This window comes from Tinamus guttatus, unplaced genomic scaffold (assembly GCF_059628265.1).
Source record: "Tinamus guttatus ecotype Peru unplaced genomic scaffold, ASM5962826v1 Tinamus_guttatus_pri_ptg000115l, whole genome shotgun sequence".
NCBI classification, from domain to species: Eukaryota; Metazoa; Chordata; class Aves; order Tinamiformes; family Tinamidae; genus Tinamus; species Tinamus guttatus.
Window position 1 is genome coordinate 2,035,201 of NW_028288649.1, and position 22,764 is coordinate 2,057,964.

The following is a 22,764-nucleotide window of genomic DNA, read 5'->3' on the forward strand; positions in this document are numbered from 1 at the left end:
GGGCTAAATTTATCCATCTGGAATTTGATGTTTTTCTTTCTCTTGAATGTGACAAGAACAGATTCAGATCTCCGCAAAGAGATTGGCAAGAACAGCACTAGGGTTTTCAATAACCATTTAATCCTCACAAAAATAGCAATCAAATAGAACAGTATTGGATCATTTAGTTCCAGTTTCCGCCCTGCCCCAAGCCCTGGCTTTTCACAGGGAAGATGGAGAGTTTATAAGGCAAACATGACAAATCTATGTGAAAGACATCAGATCTTTGAGGAAAATCTTCACAGGAAATGCACAGGACTTGAATTGCTTATGGAACAGGATTCAAAGAGAACCAATATCTAAAAAAGTCCCTCTCACTCTGAGGCTTTGAACATAGGAATCGTCTTGCTCATTTCACAAAACTGCCGCTGTAGAGCGATGCTTACAGCACACAGAATAACTTAAGTGGTGCATTTTGTCTTTTGCTCCTGATGCATTTGACAAACTGCTAGACAGGTTGGTGACAGCCTTTGCGGGGAAGGCAGGTGCACAACTGGATTTTCAACCCACTCATACTCACGTTCCCACCAACTGGCCTGCAGTCCTGCAAACATCTGTTATTTCCACAAAGTGCAACAAGTTTTTCGGGTTGTTTGGATGCTTGAAGCACACAGCCAAAAGTGTGCGTTGTTTCTGCACATGTGCTTCCGAGCTCATTGCCAAGCATGAAATCAATGCCTTGCTCTTTTGCCCATCTTTAGAAACAGCCTGTGGTGGATGTGTGCCTCACACACTCTCATACAAGCTGTACATATAAACAAACCCACTACATTTCTAAAGAAAAGTGATCTCCCAAATCCAATTTCATTATAAAAATGTTTTTCCATAACCTACTTTTGCTGATATTTATTCTCTAAGGAATCTATAAACTAAGATTCATCCTATTCAAATTTTATATTTTCTTACAACTTCATCCAAAGGAACTAGACTCATATTAAAAAAAAAAAAAATCAGAAAAATCAGTAGGTTTAAATCCATACACATCACTCACTGAAATCACGTACATGTTGCTATTTGTAGCCAAGTACCTTCTTCCACGATGTCGAGGTCCTCCTCCCCAGCACGTCTCTGTGCTTTCTTGCTTTCCTGTGCAGAGTCATATTCAAAGCTTTCTTCGTCTCCTCCTGACATTGCTGAGGCTACTCCAGACAGACCCGCTGTGATGCCTTAGTCGCCCAGGAGGTAGATAGCCATTCCCACGGAGGCTGCGGTGCCGGGGAGAGCCGAGCAGGGTCTCCACAGGGCAGGATACCATCTTTCTTCACTCACATACTCCGCTAAGGAGCTCCTGGGCGACTCGGTATTTGTCCTCAGCGCAAGGGCTCTGCCTTGCACTGCGAGGGTGGAGGAAGGAAGGGACCATCTGCCTAATCGTTACCACAAAATTCACACCGCTCCTCGTAGCAGCTCTGAGGACAGGCAGCTTGCAGTCAGCAGCTCTAATAGCCCATTTCATGGGGAGCAGACGGACTGAGAGTCCCCAGCCCGGTGTCGCACTGGGGCAGGTTTCCCTCTCCTCAGCCCCTGCTTTCCCAGGCTCAGTGGTAGCTTCCCACAAGAGTCATAACAACAAGGAAGTCGTCCCGGCTGTCACACCTGAGCGAGGGTGTGCACCTTCACCGCCCCTCACGTTGCCTAACGCGGCACCTTACGGATTTCACAGGATTAGGGAATAATTTAGGACTTCATAACCGCGCTCACACACAAACACACGCTAGTGCCATTCAGGGGAGAGACCTCGAGAGCTGTAGCCACTGCATTGCGAGGTCTCACCACTGCACCCACGGCACACAGTGGGGCAAGGGGTGGCTGGGGTTGGGTCTTTTTTATTCCTTTCGCAAAAAGGACTATGCTTGCACCAAGCATTTAACTGACATACCATGCCAGCTCTAAAATAGCATGTTTTCTGCAGCCAACTTTACTGCTCTGTGAGCTATGAAATACCTTAAGTCGAGACACAGCACCCTAATACACTGCCAAGGGCACACACGTATCTCACGTATTCTAGCAGCAAACAGAACCTCTTGCGCTCAGACCTCCGTTTCCAAGGGGCTGTGTTTGCTGAACTTTACTACCAAGGTGCGGCACGTTCGCTTTCTCATTTAACCTTTTGCAACTAGAGATATTTAATGTTTGCCACGTTGCCTCCCTTGCCTTCCACAGCAGATGGGTGCCCTTTTGCCCACTGCAGAAATCAGTGCTATCTGGGCGCTGTGTCTGCACCCAGCCGGCGAGGGGGGACTGCGAGGCGAGGGGCAGGGCTGGTGCGAGAGCACCCAGGCCGTGCCGCAGGAGGCCTCGCTTCATGCATCCCAGCAAATTGATGGAAGTTTTAAAACTCTTCATGTTTACATGCACACCAAATAGGAATGCTTACATAACAATCACCAGCGGATGAGAAACGCTCAGAAGTGGTAGCCCACAGCGATAACACTGTTAAAGCTCGCGATAAACACTGATGCAAATTCGTGATGGGTGGAGAAGGAACACGTGTACTCTAACCTCACACCATCAACTCATTTTCTGTGGTCTTTTGCACTGCGCCCTGTTATTAATATAGCAATATTTACATCCAAGAGATAAAGAAACAGGTCTCCAACAGATACCAGATAATAAGCAACTATATATATGGAAGAAAAATATTAAATGATGTATGGTTCCGAAGGCATGTTTTGTTGTCGGGAAGGATTTAAATGAGATTTTTACTATTTCCTGGGTACACAGAATCAAGGACTTGAAGAACTTAACCAAAGCAAACATTAATTTAATGGATTGCCACTGCTAAGTAAATTTGGCGTATTTACTCTAATCAACTCACTTAGCACAGAGGCTGCCTCCACTCTGAATTAGCTGCTTAAAGACATTTACGGCTGCTGGCAAGCTTGCTAAGCGAGTTGCAATGCATCAAACCTCCAAGCAGGCCCTTTCCTCGTCCAGTGCTTGCACTGGGCACCCGGCTGCCTTCACCAACATCGCCGTCGCGAAGGAGACACAAACCCGGATCTGGTCTGAAGGGTGCGGCTGGACACAATGCGGACAAATATTCCTCTCCTGACTCACTGCTTCCAAGAAATTCCAGTGTATTCAAAACACCATAACCATCCGTTATCAATGTAAAGCATCTAGGTTTTCAGACAATCACCACATTTAACTAGCAATAACAATGCTGCATTTAGGACAAAAAGATTTCTCCATGAGCCAGCAAGTCCTAAAAACAGCAGCTGACACAGCAGCACCTGGATTTCTAAATGTCTTGCTAAAGAAATATGAGTGTTTGAAGGTTAGGCTTTTTTGGAGGAATATATTGGTCACTGAACATTTATTTTTATTACTAGGTACAGTCAAAGAATGTTCAGAGGTTTTCAGGTTTTACGTGTTCTGTACTTTCTCAAAGGTCCCTCAAATTATCTTTTGTCATTCAACCAAAAGGGTTTTGAAAAAAGGCGAGCATGTTACTTTTGCAGAAAGGGACTGAAAGTGGTCAAGCAGATTAAAGAGAAAATATCCATATATTGAAAAATAAACCAGGTGCATATAAAATCAGTAGCATTAGCTTAGGTCCAATTAGATAAGAAAAATGAAGAGTCAATAGAGGAACAAGGAGAGAAGTGACATGACAAAAATGGAAAGTACAACCACATTGATCAAGAATGGAGATAAAAGATGCAAGAGCACAACGTGGACAGCCCAAATGAGAATTTCAGCTGTACTCCTGGAAAGCAGAGAATATTTCAGGGATTGCACATTAAAAGCAATTTACAGATTGCACATCTGTAAAGTTCATACAGATTTCAATGGCAACATGGTTCAATGGCCAGGGTAACACCCGAATTACTCTGTCCACAGGGATGGAGACAGAAGGGGCTAATGTGTGAAGGGAATAATGAATCATCAGAGATGTCTGCACATGAGTCAAGCACATACAGTGAGATAGAAGGCGCCAGACCCGCAGGCTTTACTGCGCCATCAGAGGAGTGATGTGCATTTCTGAGGCTACCTGTAAACAAGGTGGACAGAGGAGGAAGTAAAGAGGTTCAAGAGCTCTCAAAGAACCACAACAGGGGATGTGAAACATTCTCCTAATGCTCCCTTAAAGCAGAGATCAAAATGGAGGAAAGAACTGGGACACCAAGTCACACATGTAAAGGCAGACTGATAAAAGCAAGATGACAGGCACAGTTAGCTACGTCTAAGGAGGCTGACAGGTCAAGGAGAATAAGCATTAACACTGTTAATTATTCTCCAGCTAAGAAGGAAGCTACAGAACTTGCTGAGATTAGTTTCAATGGAAAGGAAAAGGGAACAGAGAGCAGCTCCAAACAGTAACCACAAACTGACCACAAGATTAAACACTGCGATATGAGGAGAAGGAAGATACAGGTAAGTGTTAGATGCCAAGAGCAGCATGAGCAGCATAAGAGGTGCCAGAAAGACCCAAAAGGTGGGAAGATGTAACCTAAGCAAACAGAAGAGATGGGAAGATTTGGTCTGTGCTGGCCAGCACACAGGGTGATTTTGGTATGGGCGGAGAACATTTTCTCCAGAAGAAATTCCAGAAACAACAAAAGTAGTAGAAGACACAAGCTCCACATGCAGTCACCTGGAATTGCAGGGCATTAAAGTGGAGCTGCCCAACTTAAGGGAAAGGAGTAACACTAGAAACTGAGAAAATAATAATTTGATCCATAGTCAACCTGTAGTAAGAGACTGATCCTTAAGAGTAAGGGAAGGACCGGGGCAAGAACAGGCTCAAGGGAGATGTTCAGGAGCTTTTATAAAATTTATATTTTGGTGTGTGCGTTCTTTCCTCATCTTGTGGAAGGCATTTCCTTCTAAGAATCTATTTATTTTTCTCTAGAAACTCCCCCCTACCCCCGCCATTCCTCCTTAGGTGAACTTGAATTCACCTAATTCAAGAGGAGAAAGTGACATTCTATTATGTTCCCACCTACTGCTACCCAAAATACACTCTGTAAAGGACCTTACATAAAGGGATTACTTCATTATTCCACCTCTAGAAAGTCCGGAAAGCTTTGTACAGTGCAAGTTTGAGCACTTGTTCATTGGCTTTTGCAATGCATTCAAAATGGCAAACAAAATTATTGCCATCAAATGCATGTCAAGAATGTCATTACTGTGCTAGCCCCTATGGAATTTCAGTTAAATCTGAGGTGATAGAGTATCACTTCATTTCCTATTTGGTTAAATTATATTGTTAAAATCTAATCCTGGTGCAATTTTGGAAGACTTTTTTCCTTGAAGAGCAAGGACCGACAAGCTGCAAAACCATTAAGAAAGTAAAGCAAAGAAAAATGACATCTTTTGGATGAAAATCCAAGCCCTTATCTCTGGAAAAAAAAAAGAAATTACAATTTCACCAGAAAAAATAATTCTGTAGGACCATCTTGAGAGGTTTTCTAATAGCTTCAGTGTACTGCCCACTGCTCCCTTTTTATACTTACCCAAAGAAGGGGGAAATAGGGCAGGATTCACAATTGAATGCAGACACACATCTGAGTGTCCACGCACAGCCGAGAAATAAGCTCTCTAACCACGCTTCATCTTGTCTTAAAATAGACATTTAAAACAGGTCAGCTGAGCTGCAACTGCCTATCACTCTCTACTGATTTTAAGGAGAATCTCAGGAAATGACTTGGGGATAGATGTTTAATTCCCTACCATATGTTTGTCAAGGAAGATGAATCTCTTATAAGATGTTGCCTACTCCAGGTTTTGGAGCTGTGTTTTTAACTGTATTTTTAAGATGCCTTTTATCTTCGAGTACAAGCAGAATACCTTTCTCTATCAACAAGAAACCTCAATGCTATTTTAAACTCAAACTGCCAAAGCAGATGCCTTCTACAGCTTCTCCCAAGCTCTCCTCTCTCACACTTTTCACCTAGGAGAAGCAGATCAAAGCTTAAGACGATGTAGTTCCATTAAAGCTTACAGGCTCGTCACTGACCCGAGCTGCTGAAGCGGGGCTGACGGCGTTATCCTTTGCTCATGACAAAAGGTTACTCTAAATTACACAGAGGATAAATGTTTCCCTGGTGAATATTAAACTCTTTCACTTTAGAGAAGAAATCACCCTCAAATATTTTGAACGGCCAGCCAGCATCAACTGCATCTTGCTTTCCTGGAAAAAGCATGAGGGTGAGGGTTCAAGACTTGTAAGAAAACTGACAAGCCCAGGATCAGACCAACCTCTACAGTGTACTTGAGCTCCTGGTTCCAGCAAGTATTCAAATATTTCTCAATACCTGTTGCTTATTCCATTAGTGTGGAACTAACCAAGGTTCCCACAGTACTGAACACACCTTAGGAATATCACCCAGACACAGAACTTAGGAGCAAACTGATGAGCAATGGAGCTCATGGCTCCAATATTTGGACATGCCACATTTTTGCATAATGGGTGGTCATCATGGAATCACATAAAAGAAACATAAAAGAAAGACTTTATATTTAATCTGGGGAAAAAAAAAAATCAGCTACATTTTTTTAATGACAGTAGAACTGTTCTACTTAAGCTTCCAAAACCAGGCCAACCCAGCCTGTTACATCATGCAGATTAATCAGATGTTGCAGCATTTACTAGGGTTAAACCTAGAGGATGAGAGTTATATAATAGATTCATCCAACTAAAAGCAGTCAGATGTCAAATAAACATGCACCTCTCTTATTGAAACACATGGACAGCAATGATCATTTACATACAGAAGTTCAAATTTTACAGGCATCTGAAACCACATTTACTGTTCAGAAACCCAGCACAGAGAAATGAATGGAGGCACGTGACACTCAAAGGGTACTCAAGGCCTTAATAGGCCACCTAAATTTTCGCACACATGTCACTATTCATGACCCCTCCAATACTATCCTCCAAACATTATGAATTATCTTTGGGTACCACATATGTGCAATCCCTGGGCCTGCTTTCCTTAATGCTTTTCATTCTTTGCTTCACGGTGACCTCAAACTTGCCTTATTTAAGCCAAACTCTTCAACCAGAATATAATCTGGATGCACCTACTGCTTTCCCCAGACTGCACTCACTTCCAGAGGGTCCTCTTCCCTCACATGCCCTCCATCAAAAGCCTGATGCTCTGATAAAGAAATGATCAGTCATGCAAAGAGCAGAATAATCGCAAGAGGCGTGGAAAATCATGCTTGCCAGAATCAGTTCAAAAAGTTAACCTTCCCAGTTCAAAAAGTTAAGATTTTACATGTTTTTCCACAGAAAATTAATCAGAGAGAAAATGTATACTGCCCATTACCACACACTAAATATATACCTATTACCTTAGAGCAGTAAGGTAATGCAGAATCTTACAATAAATATAGTTAAATTCAGCTCAATTAGTATTACACACAGAGTTAGTTTTTCAAGCGTTTCTCCTTCTGCCCAAGGAGAAATCATACAGGGCATAAGCTGCCCTGCCACTCCCTCTGAAAAAGGGAGAGCCATATAGCAGCCTCTCCTGTAGCATGCTCACCGCAGATGCTGAAATGCAGTAAATGTGCAGGCATCTCTGCCACACCAGGGTACTCCCTTTTCCAAGGTATTTCATTTTTAGAAGCACAGGAAAAAAACATAGTTTTATCTTACAAGCACTAAATTCAGTACAAGAAAAAATATTTACCATCCGTACATTCTTCATAATACCAGTCCAGTTCATAATAATCTGCTTCAATGAATTTCTGCATAGTCAGGATCCTTCAGCAATATAAATGAGATTTCACCGTGCTGCTAAGGTCAAGTGAAATGCAGCCATGCTTCCCCGCCTTGGCAAAATACCGCTTTGCAAGGAAGCTCACAGAAAGCTGGAAAGGAGCTGCACATCTTCGACGAAGCCGGAATTAAACTAAAGAGGATGGGAAGTAGGGGAATGGGGGAAAACAAGCAAAGAAAAAAAAAAAAAAGGTGCAAGAGGGAAGGGATGCAGAAGGAGGACTTGTGGAGCAGATGCCCTGGCGGCAGCTCTCATAAAGAAGCCTCTGCACAGGAGCCTTGGCTGGGTGTTGCCCAAATCCTCCTATCAGGAGGCCGGGACGCTGACGCGGGGACACACACGCCACCGCTCAGCGGCTCCGCGCTCCGTCCTGCCCTGCCTGCTGCCACATCTTCCCGGCTCGCGCGTTGCCATGGGGACGAGCTGGCTCCGACGGGATGCAGGGATGAGGGAAAGGCGCTTTGCCGTTCCTGCCTTTGCAGACTAGTCCCTCCACGGCGGAGGGAAAAATCCTTGCACGGGAAGACGACACAGCTCTCCCTCCCGGACCGCTTGCGGAGCGGGAGCGTCGTGCCCTCGCGGCAGCACATGAATAATGAAAGCCAGCTAGTGCATTGCTGCCCCCCACACACGCTCGGATAAAAGCCTGCCTTCCCCATGGAAGATGAAGCTACATTACTCATTTGCGATATTATTCTGTACTGACATAAGGGAAGCCTTCGTGCATACTGCTATGGCAGGAGTGGCAAATATAAAATGGAAGAACTAGAGAAAATGGACAGCACATATTTCCTCTTGGAATAAAGCTCATCTGCCTTCGCCATGAACCACTGACCTGTTTTTCCAAGCACCTCAGCTTCATGGCAGAGAACATGGGGTTTGGAGAACTTTCCCCATTCTACATTTCTAAAAAAACACAAGACTCTTCACCTAGAATAGCTTAATGCTTTTCATTTCTAAAATATTTAGTGCAAAAACGACCTTTCTTCCACCTCACTCCATAAAATGGTGTTTAAGTTATGAGAAGAAGATCTGAGGGATGGATGGCATTAAATCATTGTAATCAAGCACGACATTTCAGAAACGATGCCTGAGTCTGTGCAGGTGCAGTTACTGGAGCACTGACCTCCATTTTGTGAGCTGCCACGTGTTCTGCTTGATCCAGCTCTTCTTCAGGGAACTCTCCTCTGCGTGAGCACCAGGAGACGCTTTTGAACGGGTTAAGTTGCAATATATTGCAGTAATAGAGGATGGGCCTACACTGGGTCTGCCCAAGCCTAGGGCTTCATCTCCAGTAATGGCCGTAAAATGATGAGCATGAACTGCCATGCACAATCCTTCCTTTGGTTGCCTTCCTAAACTCCAGCATCCTTCAGCTTGGAGATTTCACAGACAGATGCAGTTTCTATCTATTAATTCTCAAAGGACTTGTTCTAGCTGTCTCTATCCCATGCAGAACTTCAATACCTCAAACACGTGGACTACCCCTGAGACAGGAAAACGCCACCTTTTGTTTTTGAAATTCCCCTTTCCTACTTAATTTGATGCCTCAGTTCCAGAAATCTGAATACTTAATACTTCTCTCTCCTTCCTGTTCATGCATCATTTTGCAGATTTTATCATTCTTCTCACTCCTATTTTTTCCAGGTTTTTGCTACATCCTACTCCCTGAATGGCATCACTTTGCTTCACTGCACTAAAAATAGAGGAGGATTAGGCAAACTGTACAGAAAAATACATAGCTCTCATAACTTCATTATGTAATTTCAGCTTTACTAGTAGAAGTAATTTTATTATTGCAATAACAGAGTTTGAGGATTATCACGTTCCTTTTTACATATTGCTGGCTGAAGCACAGCTCAACAGATCTGTTGATGTCCAGGCTGCCAGCGGCAACAGGTTACGTTCTTCACGTATTTCTAAAGCTCCAGTCCAGGGCTGAACTCAAAGACACCTGGGCCTGCAAGTACCATGTTTCACCAGAAGAGAACATGGTTTTAATTCTGCAATTGCAAAAATTTACTGTGCTTAGCCTGTGATATACTAACTCGTATGACAATCTGCACAAGACTTGTAGCCCAGGGCCCTCACCCATTTACTTTATCCGTTTAATCACCACAGATCAAGATTCATTGACCTTCTTCCACTATATAAAATATACACGTCTAACTTCCTAGATGGTAGGAACAAGACACACGGCTCCAGACCACTGTGAGCTATGAAGATTTGTGCGTGCTGAAGTGCTACAGCAGCTCTGCAAAATACAATTCCCTCTCGCACCCCCGAGATGCTTCTGGGCAGGGCGGGAAACAGCAGTTAGGCCATGAATCTAAACCGCCAGTTTAGAAGCCAGAAGAAGCCAGTAAAAGACTTTGAACATAGAAAAGCAAGACACACATCTTTGACAATTCTTATTTGAATGCTTCTGAGCATTTTCTCCAGCTGTGATCATTCTGTCCTCACCCTGTGTGTGCCATATTGCAACACAGAGAAACGCAGCAAGGCATTCCAGCTCCAGCTTCACCTCGCAGGATTTCAGTTAAACATATTTGCAAGGAGACAACTGCTCTGCTATTAAATGCAATTAAGGCTGCACTGTTAAAATATCGTCAGAGAAAAATAAAAGTTCCTATGGCAACATTAACTCAATTGCTCTGCACATAAGCCATTAGTTCCACCTGTAATATTTTTGTCCAAAAGGTAATTTAACCCTGGTAATACTTTTAAACAAGGATTTAAAATATAAAGAATGCATATTGGCTGCCAACTTAAATTGCTACAGGAAATCTTGCCTTTGTATTCTGAGATTTTAAATGAAGGAAATTTTAACAATCTGGAATTTTCTTCTCATTTTCTTGCATGTAGACACACTTCAATTAGACAGGATAAGATTAGGTTTTTTTTTTAAAAAAAAAAAAAACACATGTTTTATTGATATTTTCCTACAGAGTTAAGTGGAAATGTATTGGCTTATTCCAGAAAGGCATTACCTTTCTCCGGAGAAAATAGCTTGTGTGGTCTAATCATTTCAGAGGATCTCCAGAGACACAGAAAGATAGGGTTAAGTGACACAGTCATCTTTGCCTGAAGACAGAAGCCATGGACAGTAAGACAACTGTATATCCAGGTCTCCAGATGCAAGCAGCTCTTCCGTTATATGAGAACGGGCAGATAATACCATGATTTGGCAAAAGGAGTGTCAGGTCAGGTGTGAGAGCCAAGCTCACAAAGCAGCTGCACTTTTGCTGGACCCTCTTTCCACTTCTCCAACTTCCTTCCTACAGCTATGTATCAAATTCCACTTCTGTAAAAATTACCAGAATGGTATGTTTTTTGGGTGTGCTGCTTCTATAAATACACAGACTGATCAAGAATTCCAGCTAAACAGGATGAGCTCCACAGTCTGCAGTTGCAAGGTTTTTTTGAGGGCAGAAATTCTGGCTCAAGAAGTTCCCGAGTTCCCCCCTGTCTTTCCTTCGGCTTTAATAAATCCGTGCTGCTCCAGGCAAACCTACCCTCGCTCACAAGGCCAACACTGTAAACTACATCATCAAAATTAAACAGGTCACATAAAGCAAAAAGCAAACCTCAGTCTTGTTTTTGAAGTGCTAACACTAATTCCAGCTACCCCATATATAAACACAGTCCCCCAAAAGCTGTAGACGTGCCCTCAGGAGAACATGCACCCCCATGCTGTGTGGTGCAGTGTCCTCTCTGCTGGAAAGGAAAATGTGCAAGGAAGGCCACTATAGCACCTCATCATGAATCATGCTTTCCCATGCCTTAGCCATTCCTGGCCATCTCCTTGGAACCTTTCCTGGTTTGGGGAGGGAGGGCTCTTCCAAACCGAGAAGCAGAGCTAGATCTAACATTCCCACAGCAGCCACAACAATATGTCCAATGTATTAGACACCATTAATAAATGGACCTAAACCTTTAGGTCCCATTTCTTCTCTTGGCTCAAAGCATCACATCAAAATGCTCGGCTAACTAAATATCATATTCCTTCACTGATTTCCAGAGACATTGCCATAAAGTCTCCCCATTCCATTAACACTGTCTGGAATCTCTATTACCTGAAGAACAGCTGTACATGCCACCAATATGAAACACTTAATAGTCAGGTTTTGTCCCAACAGTTACTTTATAAGAATGATATTTTAAAAGAGACTTTTTATAAGAAAGTTATGAAGAAACATTAAAAGAAAAAAAAAAAGACATAAAAGATCACATATTTCCAAGTTCAGCCTGGTATCCTATTATTTCTAAACTGGAATCTCATTTATTGAAGTGAAGAGTTGTTGGTGTTGCACTCTCTAAAAGCACGTTGAACAGCAGCAAGTCTATGACTGCAGCTTCGGTAAGAATAAACCCCTGCAGCTTAGGACAAAGATCTCTGACAATATAATCTTTCATTTAACAAGAAGTTACTGTGGTTTGCTTAACCTGGAGCGGAACGGATTGGTGAAAGCATTGTACCAGCCAGTTTCCAAGTTGGCATTTAGAAAAACAAGTGATTTAGATGCTCCTTGGTCCAAATGGGGCTACCCAGGTCTTCAAAGTGGCACAGCTACCTTCTACAGATGGGACAGAGTATGAGAAACTTCGCATGCTCCCCTTTAAGGGCCTACAAATGAACAGATGGGATTAAATTACATATGGACAAAAAACTATCTTGCCTATGAATATTCCTTTCCTCCTCCACATTACTGGAAAGTATTGTATTTCAGTGTGTATGAAACCAGGATTGACGTGGTCTTCAGCAAGCTAACTGCAAAATAAGTTGTGCGGTTTAATTAATGTACCACGGGGCATACCTACCTACACTGACAACAATATTACAGCATAAACCAGACATTCCTAAAAGAAGCCATATTTTGAGCTAATATCCGAATATATACGACTATCCGGTACAAAAAAAATGAAAATTCTGAAGAGTTAAATCTTTGTAAACTGTCACTCCTTATAAATAACAAAATGAAACTTTCATTTGTTTGTTTTGTGGCTAAAGTTGTCCAAACACAGCAAATACATTTGTACAATGAAACGGAGAACGGAGCTTAACAGTGTGCTTCACTAGATACACAGAAAAAGTATTATGGTAACATACTTATAACCTATTTTTCTAATGAGGAGGAAAAAAAAACCCTGTTGAAGGTCACAACTGCAGCTTTGCAGTGGAGGAAAGGGGCACAAACTGCCTTATACTGAAGGAATTGTATTTGCTCCTCTAAAAGATCAGGCCCATGATGACTTATAATAATTAATGTAATAAGGCAGGCACAAAAAGGAGATGAATTTCTACCTTCCTAGATTGCTTTTTGACATTAGAGATGGAATGACACGTTGCTGTATGGTACATTCCCACAGCACATTTTATACTGGCACAAGAGACATTGTAGCTCAAGAATTTAATGAGATTGGAAGGATGCAGCTTATTTATCTGATTATGCTTCAGGCCAGATCAGCTTCATTTTGCTCATTCCGTACAGATCAGCTCAGCCCTCAGCGTGTATGAGCAAAGTGAAAGAGTTGTCCTTGAGAGCGTAAAAGAACCACTGCAGCCCTAATACACCACACAGTTACTTCCAGAAGGTATTTTCATGCAAGTGTAGAGACTCCATTCCCCAAAGGCCACTTAAATTTTAAAAACTCATTCTTTGCATTATCAACCTCAGGATATGTCTTAAATCCCTTAAAAGGTTGCTAATAAGCAGCGGGGCTACTGAAATATTAAACTTCATGCTACTATCTTCATAAATGAATTCAACAAAAGAGCTAAGTAGCCCTGGGTCCGTGCTGGTGAGTGCCATTTCCCATCTGCTTCTGCAACGGTGAGCCTGGGTTTGGATGGGTGCACAAGAAAAGTCTGCTCGAACAAGCCACAGCAGTGCAGCTAAGGGCAGTTGCTGACTATCTCCTATGGATCAACATACTTTGACCAGCACATAATAAACCCGCATCGGACTCAGGATGTTAAAAATCTCCTTACAGCTTTTGGATGTGCTATTTAGAAAGCAAATGCCCTTTTCTCCTTAGCTTCTCAGGTTTCAGAACTCAAACGTACTTCCTGAACAATGATAATGGCCAGGTCCAGGGTTCAAATCTAATGCTGTTTAACAGAATACTATTAAAAGCCAAAGACCTGATCTTAGGAGTTCTACGCAGAGTTTGCTCTTCAGTCGCTTGAATTTCAGTCAGAGCAAGGGAGTTGCATAAAAGGAATCCCGTAGGAAGTAAACAGCCAACTGCAATCACAGTTTTGCCTAGAAGATTTGATGTAGGTTGTGGAGGGAGATTTAAGACTTTAAGATTAAGGATTTGAAATGTTACCCTAGTATATATAATTTCCCCACCACCACAGAGAAAGGAAGTCCATTTACACCAGGCAAGATCACCATTCCTACCACTGTTGACTGCTGTTGTAATATCTTGCATATCCACTCTATTAAAAAGAGTTTAGGTGGTATAATATTTTTGGGGAAAATGGCAGAGCATTACTAGGATCAACACTGTATGAAGTTGCAGCACTCGGACAGCCAAGAAACAGGCAGCATAAATACTTATACTGTACAGATCTTTACTGAAGAAGCGTTCCGAGTTCTACACTAGCAATCAAACTAGATTAAATGCAAGTTTCTCCTAACGCACCAAAAAAAAAAAAAAAATCCTGAGGAGGTTGTTTTTGCTTCATTTTACAGTTTACTGAACGCCTTCCCACACCACAATGGTTTTGTATGCTGTCTTTGCATTGAAATTCTCTTCATCCATCCACTCCTGTGCTTGCCTTTGTGTACATGTTTAATGTTTATATATATATATATATATATAAAAAAAAGGACAAATAAGAGAAAAAAATTAGTTAGCATTCTGCAAATACCAAGCTTTTGAGATCAATTTTACTCCATTCACCCTCTGCAGTAGGACCTGCTATACCATTATGCTCTATTAAATCTATACAAACCAAGGGAGACCTAAAGAAGCAATCAACAGAAATCAAAAACTAAATGGAGACACCCATTAAGAGTACAGTCCTGACACTTATTCTACTATACAATACACAATAAAACAAAACCAAAAAAAGTCTATTCACTCAACATAAGAGAATATTTTTCTAAATCCAGCTGCTCCATTGCTTCAGATGGTGAAAAGGAAACACAGAAGTTTTACCATCATCCTTTCCTTTTTTTTTTGCAAAACAACATTTTTTCAATCTCAATAAAAATATGGCTGAGCATTACTAGCTACTAATGTCCCTTCTGACTGAATGAAAATGCACCTGTATACCATCCCTGCTTGATAATTCACCATTCCAAATGTCTATCAACTCTTCGGAAAAGCTCCATTATTTCAATGCTTCCACAGCAATGCAATTCCATTATTTTATAAATTACTACTACAACTAATATTTCTCATGGATTTTCTCTTGGGAGCACCTGCATACAGAGAATTACGGATACTGTCACTACAAGAGATTTAGATTCTTTCACACATACTGGTCTTCGGAGACATCTGCATTTATCTAAACAACTTCAGGGTATTTCTTATGAAATATAATTGTACTAATCAGAAATGAAAAATCACAGTCAGATAGCTATATGATATCACAAGTTTCCTAATACCAAGACTGATATATAGAAAAGGAAAATGCTAAATGGATGATAAGATCAAATTATAAAATGCATAATGAGCATATGTGAGAATGCAAATGCATGTGCCCAGTAGAAAACTCATGTAATGTAATTCAAATCCATATGAGATTTTACAGAGCCAACAATTCTTTACACATTCCATCTAGGAGAGCAAGCGAGAGCGCGTATGTGTGTGCGTGTCCATGGAGAATTAGACCAACATGTTCTGAGTATAGTTAAAGTTTGCTTAGCAACTCCAAAGCAGGTTAGAGCTTTTTAAACCATCTTTTCAACATGACAACTTGTTGTTTCCTTCTTGTGTTTGGTTTTGTTTTTTTTTAAACTAACTTCAGGGCATTTTACAAGACTTTATCAGGAATTACTGAGCAGAGATTTTAAAAGTATTCCAAATCTACAGCAGACGCAAGGAAACAAATGACTCTCCAATTACCAAAAAATGCATCTCAATTGCCTTTTAAAAAGCAGTTTTTAAAATAGGAGTGGTAGAAGAAAATGTAATTATGAACAACAGAAGATGGAAGAGTTTCTCTTTCCTAATTCCAGTTGTTCACACTACCGGGGAGTTACACTGCAAAATGATGAAGACTCATCATTTTGTTACCAAAGAGATTGCTTCCAACCTAAATACCTGCACCTTAACCGGCTTGGCGAGACACGACATTACAAAATGTTGCTCTCCCTGATAAACACAACACAGTAATCCCTATAATGCAGGCAACAAGAGATCTTGTAAAGACATGATATTTCCATATGTTAATGATGCATATTGCATGCACAAACATCCCTCTCTGTCCAATGTTTCTCAATCTGTGAACATTTCCTAAGTAAAGTCCCTTTTAAACTCCTCTTCATGCTATCTCCTGGTTTGGAAGCTGACAAATACTGTAACAATGAACACCATAAACAACTGTTTAGGAAGGAAGGAATTTAGGAAGGAAGGATTTAATTTTACACCTAAAACATTCTGCATTAGCTCAAGTTTTAATACCAGTCTTTGAGCGTTTCTCAAAGATTGAAGGTGTAACAACATTCTGTAAGGTTGGGATATTTTATTTCCAATAAAAACATTTATTTTGCAGCAAACACTTCTGAACTGCAGCACAATTGGTGAATACTTTCTTAGCTTACAAAGGAATCTGGCAGATAATAAATAACAAAAAAGTTGTCAAATTTAACTACAGCTGCAGCTGTCTTAGATCACACAGATACAAGTTTCCACTATTCACTGAGCAGTAGATTTGTACTAGAATGTTTCCAATAGACAATTTTCAGAATTTGGTCACCCCCAACACAGGGTTTTAAAACCAAGAGAAGCCCTGCAGGAACATGATACATATCCTGAACTGCTATGTCAAAATGCTTCCTAGTGCCATCTACCTCTCCCTGGAGAGCACTCCCCATCAGGGTGGAGGCACAATTCACAGGCCTTTTGTGCCAATGTTCAGAAAATATTATTTTGACAGTTATTTTTTCATAAAGCAGCATTTACGAATATTAGCGAATATTAGTTTCCAAACATGCCCAAGTTTTATGAGCTTGCACTCTCTCATGTGGTATATAACTTGATCATGGTAACTGAGCGAGGGTCCTATCACAGATCTGGCCATCAGTCCAAATTCACTTCTTGTAACTTCTTGAAATACTATCTAGGCACAAATGCCTGTACAGAAGCAGTGAGGAATCAACTTTTCTTTTTGGAGATTCTCCTTGCTCAGTTCCTCCTCCTTAAGCAGTGAAAGCAGAAAACATGTTGGGTCAGGAATTCCACTCTTACGTGTGCATTCATCATGATCATGAGCTAGAAGCTAGATAAAATTGATAAACAATGCTGAATAAAGACTGCTAGATAAAATTGAGAAAACGCAGTTTCAGGCGGCTACCAAATTCCCTGCTGTAGGTAGCTTCATTTTGTACCCGTTCGCAATAGCCATGCAGAGCTGCAAGTGGGATGCCCACCAGCAGCTTGGCCTAAAGAGGTGGGATGTGTCCATATAGACTTTTGCCTGCCCCATTAGCAGAACATCCTCCCTTCCAGCAGCCTTCCTTCTTCCCCCCACATTAACAAGCTTCTGGTCGAGACAGGATCACCCCAGCTACTAAGCCTTTGGGAACATGATGTTTCAAAATGTTTCTTTAAGCCATCGTGTGCCATTATTATAACAGCATTAGTGGACTGATATAAAACAAGGAGCTGCAGGTACGATTCCATAGATCAGCTTTAACTTTCCCCTGCCTCCGCATCTCCCATTACTTATGTCTGAATAGAAAAAAAAAAAAGGCAGAATTAGGTTGTCTACAAGAACATTTAATGCCTCTTTTAGTGAGGCATTCACTTCAGGATTCAGCATTAGATACCGCTAATGCTTTCCACTACGGACTTCGCTCCTTACAAAGCGAGTTCTCCGGGCGCTTCACAACGTAAGGAAGCTGTGCAAAGGTTTGTGCTGAGTCCCATTACTCATCCCTGTTGAGATCCAGAGTGCCTTAAGAATCCATCTGCTAGTATCTATGTAATCCTACTAGTTTTGTTTCCCTGTCTACTACAGTTTTTATTCATATCTATAGGCTTGATGTTCTACAGACTATTTTAACATTGAACTAATTCAGAAGCACAGTGAAACTGCATCTTCATGTGAAATCATGGAAAATGGTAGAAATATTTAAGCATAAATTGCTTGATATGTCAACAAATGGAGGACAAATCACAGCAGGCTTCTTGCACAGCTAAATCAGCACTCACAACAGAAGAAATTAGAGACACATGAAGCCAGTCAGCCTAAGAGCATCTGGAGATAAGAAGAGAATGAATGGAAAAAAACATCTAAAAAACATCTACATGCTCGATTTGGCTCTTCACAGAGATTTCCACAAGTCTTTCTTAAAAATCTTAAACTGCAGGACAATGATTTAGTTTCATGTAATGATGATGGCACATAGTGGCATCAGACAACACGGCAATGTGCTAGTGGACACGTTCAAAACAAGTATATAAAGAGATGGGTCTAAACTTTCTACGTTTTATAGTTTCAGAAATTACAGTCTCTTGCCCAAAAGAGTCATATACAAAACAGCAGTGTTTCACTAATGGTAATTTATATAAAAGTTAAAAATAGTTTTAAAATAATGTATTATCTCCTTATCAGTCTTGCCTTCCCTTTCATACAAGTTCTGATTTAAGGAGAAATATTTAAAATATATTTGTTTTTTCATACAGGAAGCAGTAGCTCTTCAGTTTCCACATGAGTAAAACATTTAGAATTCACAAGTTAAGCCTGTATCAGGGAAGTATGTTTTTCACATGCTTAGGCTACAACTATAAACATTTATTATAAAATCTATATGTGATCATAAACATGTATATACTCAAATAAGCATTACCTGAAATATTCAAAATTTAAAGAATAAGAGAGAATTTCCAGTCAACTAGAAGTTGAATTAATACAGGATTTAAAATTTAGGTACTGATTTTTCCCTAAGCCTCCCTTTTACTAAACAAAACATAGCCAAGCTTCTTACTTCATGACCATGGAGTTGCATGTGCAGATTACAAATGCAACTGCTGTTTTGACTAAATATTTCTCTGTTTTCTACCCACCACAGACCCGAAGAAAGCAATAAATAGCAGATACTTCTCTTGCTTTTCCTGGTTATAAAAGACTACATAGATGTTTCTTGTGAAGGTACCAAAAATGGCTCTATTTTATTCAATTTTCAAGACAATTTGTGAACTTCTGACTTACGGAAGTATTTCAAGGTCTCTTCTATTTGCTCAGTTGTTAAGTCAATATTGACATCAGGAGAAATGAGAGGCGTATGAAGCCAGTCGTCGTGGTCATAACCATAGATTGTATCAGCTCTTAGCTTGTAATGAGGCAGCTGTTCTTCCAGTAGACTGATGATTTCAACTTCAGGAAGATCGGTACTATTGCACACATCTGAGGAGAGACAGGGAGGGGGCAGCCTGTTAGTTACTTTAAATCAAGCACTTTACATATAAGCTTGCAAGGATGCCAGTTTGCTTTGATATTACCAAGAATTTTCTGCATGTAAAGAACAGCTGGATACAAATTGGTCTAGAAGGCTTGACCAGCCTAAAGTATCAGCAATTGGGATACTTACTAGCACAGAATTCCAGGGCATGCTCTTGGGGACGCTGGGACACATCAGGTGAAGAATACAGGGAAGAAAGAAACAGAGTCTGGGCTAAGTCTGGGCAACCAGAGCATAGGGAAAGGATTAGCACATATTGGCAGTTACATTTGCGACATGCTACTTGGCAGATTATTTTTAGTTTGTGTGCTTTACGCTTGTCCTTGACTTGGCTTTTGACCACATTTCAGTGGCACTACAGTCTGCTTTTGTTGCTGGCAGACATTTCTCAAAAAAAAAAAAAATCCAGGACTGAAATAGCAGACAGTGTCATATTTGACACCAAAGATGAAATGGTAAAGCTGGCTGCAAAAATTTTCAGGCCACCAGCTGACACCATTTTTGGATCCATTGTGATATTAACCCCTCATCTTCAAAGGAACATCCAGCTCCCCAAAATTTAAGAAGTGGGGACAACACTGAAGATGGAAGAACACGACTATCCTATCAGGCCACAGGGCAGACGAGAGGAAGCTGCACTCCAACCATGAACCTCCTGCCTCTGTCTTTTACTAGGTAAAGCCAAAAGTAGCTAGATACACTCCCTAACCCTCTCATTTCAAACACATATGACATCCCAAGAGCCAACACTTATTACTCAGGAAACACAAAACAAAACAAACAACAAGAAAACAACAACAAAACAAACACAAAAAACACACCCATAACACAAAGAAATGCCCAGTGTGAATGGGCAGAGTCTGTACTGGTTACAAGCTACGTTGCTGGTGTTGCATATGCTGGTAAATTAGAAGTAGGAACTCCAACACTAGTAATTCCCTTGATCTTTTAGTACTTAGTCAGAGTCACACATACTACACAAAACACCATACTGCTTTATTTTTTTCTTTCTCTTTGATTATGAAAAAAATGCAATTTTGAAACTGCTGTATAAATAACAAGCTACAGCAACACGTGCCTGCCTGCTGATCTGCTCCTGGGCCGCTTGGCTCCGTGCTTGGTTCCCTCTTCCACACGCAGCTTGCCAAATCGTAGACGGAGGGAAAGCTCTCGAGTGAAAGGGACACAGGACTCTACCTTGGGATGTCCAAGGAGTTTATTGTCATCTGGCGAGACCTGCTCCCTTCTGCTTTCACCCACTGCTGGGCCATTTGCTGCCCATGCCCACGGGTGCCCGTGCACGCGCGTGGTCTCTACCGCACGGCCTTCTGCAACGGTGCTCGGAGCAGGACTAGCTGCTCTCGCTTGCAGCAACGCTGTCTTGGCAGAGCTTGGGGCAAATGCAGAAGGCAGCTGCGTGCATCGTGCTAGGATGAGCCTGCAGTCCTCAGAGGGCAGCTAACGAGCACAGAGGCAAGACCTTAACCCCCCAGCCCAAAGATGAGGACGAACCTGCAACTTAGGAGCTGCTCCTCTTCCCTTGCTACCCCTCTAATTGCTCACTATGTCCATCTCGGTGCCTTAGTGCCTGCAACAATCTGAATTCATGAAAACCTAAAGGATCTTCTAACATAAGATATATTCTAAAATATGTATCAGATATATTCTAACACATCTATAGAATATATCTTCAGATATGTTTTAATATATCTGTTGACACTAAAATTTTGAAGACGTGCATTTGCATACTGTGCACACAATTTTTTTTTTCTCTTCTACACAAAATGTTGTGTTCTTCACAAGGGAAAAATAGAGAGTCAACATAATCAAATTGAGAAGGGGATTTCAGGAACATGGAAAAGTAAAATCCCTTAAAAAATTCAAGCTCTTTAAAGTCTCTCTTTTAAATAATTTGCCAAAAGAAACAAACTGACATATAGATAGCAAGAGGAAGTTTTAAGTACATAATTCTGTGCATCAAAGTAAACTAGCTTCCCACATCATAAAATGTGGTAAATAATAGAAATGCAAGAGAAATTACTACCAAGATTTTAGGAGGAGGAAAACAAAATATATACAACCACTCTTAAAATAAATGAATACAATTTTACTGCATAAGAGAAATTCATGTGAATGCAAAGGACAAGAAAGATTAAATTTATAGTGGAATACAAGTCAACCAGAACAATTTTTCTTCTCTATCATATAATGAAACCTGAGTGCTTCTGAGCAATTCAAAAGGCCTAACTATTGGAAAAAATATATATACTAATGACTAACTGGAAAGACAACTTAGTATGATGCTGTTGTCATTAACTTCTATTGTTATTTTAAAATCTGTATGCCAGCAGGAAATAGGATCAGGCTCTGACGTAATCACCTATTTAGAAAAACAGGACCCAGTAATTGCACTTGTGTGTTACTAAATATCAGTACATCATTTAAATCATGATAATATTCTCAGTGCTACATAAGATAATGACACAACCTTCCCCTACACTTTCCCTCCCATCCCTTTTCTGAAGGGCTGACCTTGCAACTATGTCCAGGCACGAAGACCAAAGTCATCCCCCATCCTGAAAGCTCACAAATAGGTTTTATCGAAGATACTAACAATACTTCAAGATAGTTGTTTTTTGCAATTTTAATCAAAAGTACCAGAAATATCCAAACACCTGAAGAATCTTCTATGTTGTATAAGTTTACTGAATTCTGAGATTTCACCCTACAGGCATACAACTGCTGCTGCTTCCTCCTACCCCAGATGGTAACTTCATTTGATATTGAGTTAAATTATAACACTTTAATCCCAAACAGATTAATTAAATATTAATATAAATGATACAGTAAAATACAATTGAGCCACATCTTTATAGATGTCTCTGTTACAGATTTACTATTTTTGTAGTTTAAGTAATTTTTAACTTGCAGCTTTCTGGACACCCTAGGCCAGTAGAAACATTTTTACAAGCAAATTACAGCCAATTTAATTGGATAAATGTTTCCTTCTTTGGAACTATGAACTTGATTCTATCTAAAGTGTAGGTCATTAGAAGTTCTGATAAAAAAAGAAAAGAGAAAAAAAGATACACTTCAGTATCTGTTGGGTAAATATCAACAGGTTGTTAGTTTGTTCCACACCTTTCCACGTATTGGCATTTTACTGGGGCAATTCCCTTTCTTTGGACTTATGAAACCTCTCCCCCCTCTCCGACCCAGCTGCTGTAACAGGGTCACTAACAGTGTGCTGACTGTTTCTGCTTGTTTACATTTTCTGAGGGGATTTTATTAGACTTGCTGGACTAAATAATTTTGACTTCATCTGCTCCGTTTTTCCAACAAACTCC

General features: G+C 40.7%; 1 protein-coding gene across 4 annotated transcripts in view; it reads right to left on the minus strand.

Annotated features, from left to right (window-relative positions):
- Nucleotides 1-22,764, minus strand: part of TRAK1 (trafficking kinesin protein 1) — a 73,915-nt gene that overhangs the window by 39,962 nt on the left and 11,189 nt on the right. For 2 of the 4 annotated variants that reach the window (XM_088521072.1, XM_088521070.1), the window contains exon 2: nucleotides 19,168-19,362. Coding sequence is in view for 2 of the 4 variants with exons in the window: in XM_088521068.1 (XP_088377194.1) it covers nucleotides 7,686-7,749 (64 nt within the window). In the remaining 2 variants the exon portion in view is untranslated. Of the gene's footprint in view, nucleotides 1-7,685; nucleotides 8,047-19,167; nucleotides 19,363-22,764 lie in introns of those variants that run through there. The other 2 variants (XM_088521068.1, XM_088521069.1) reach the window with 2 other exon arrangements.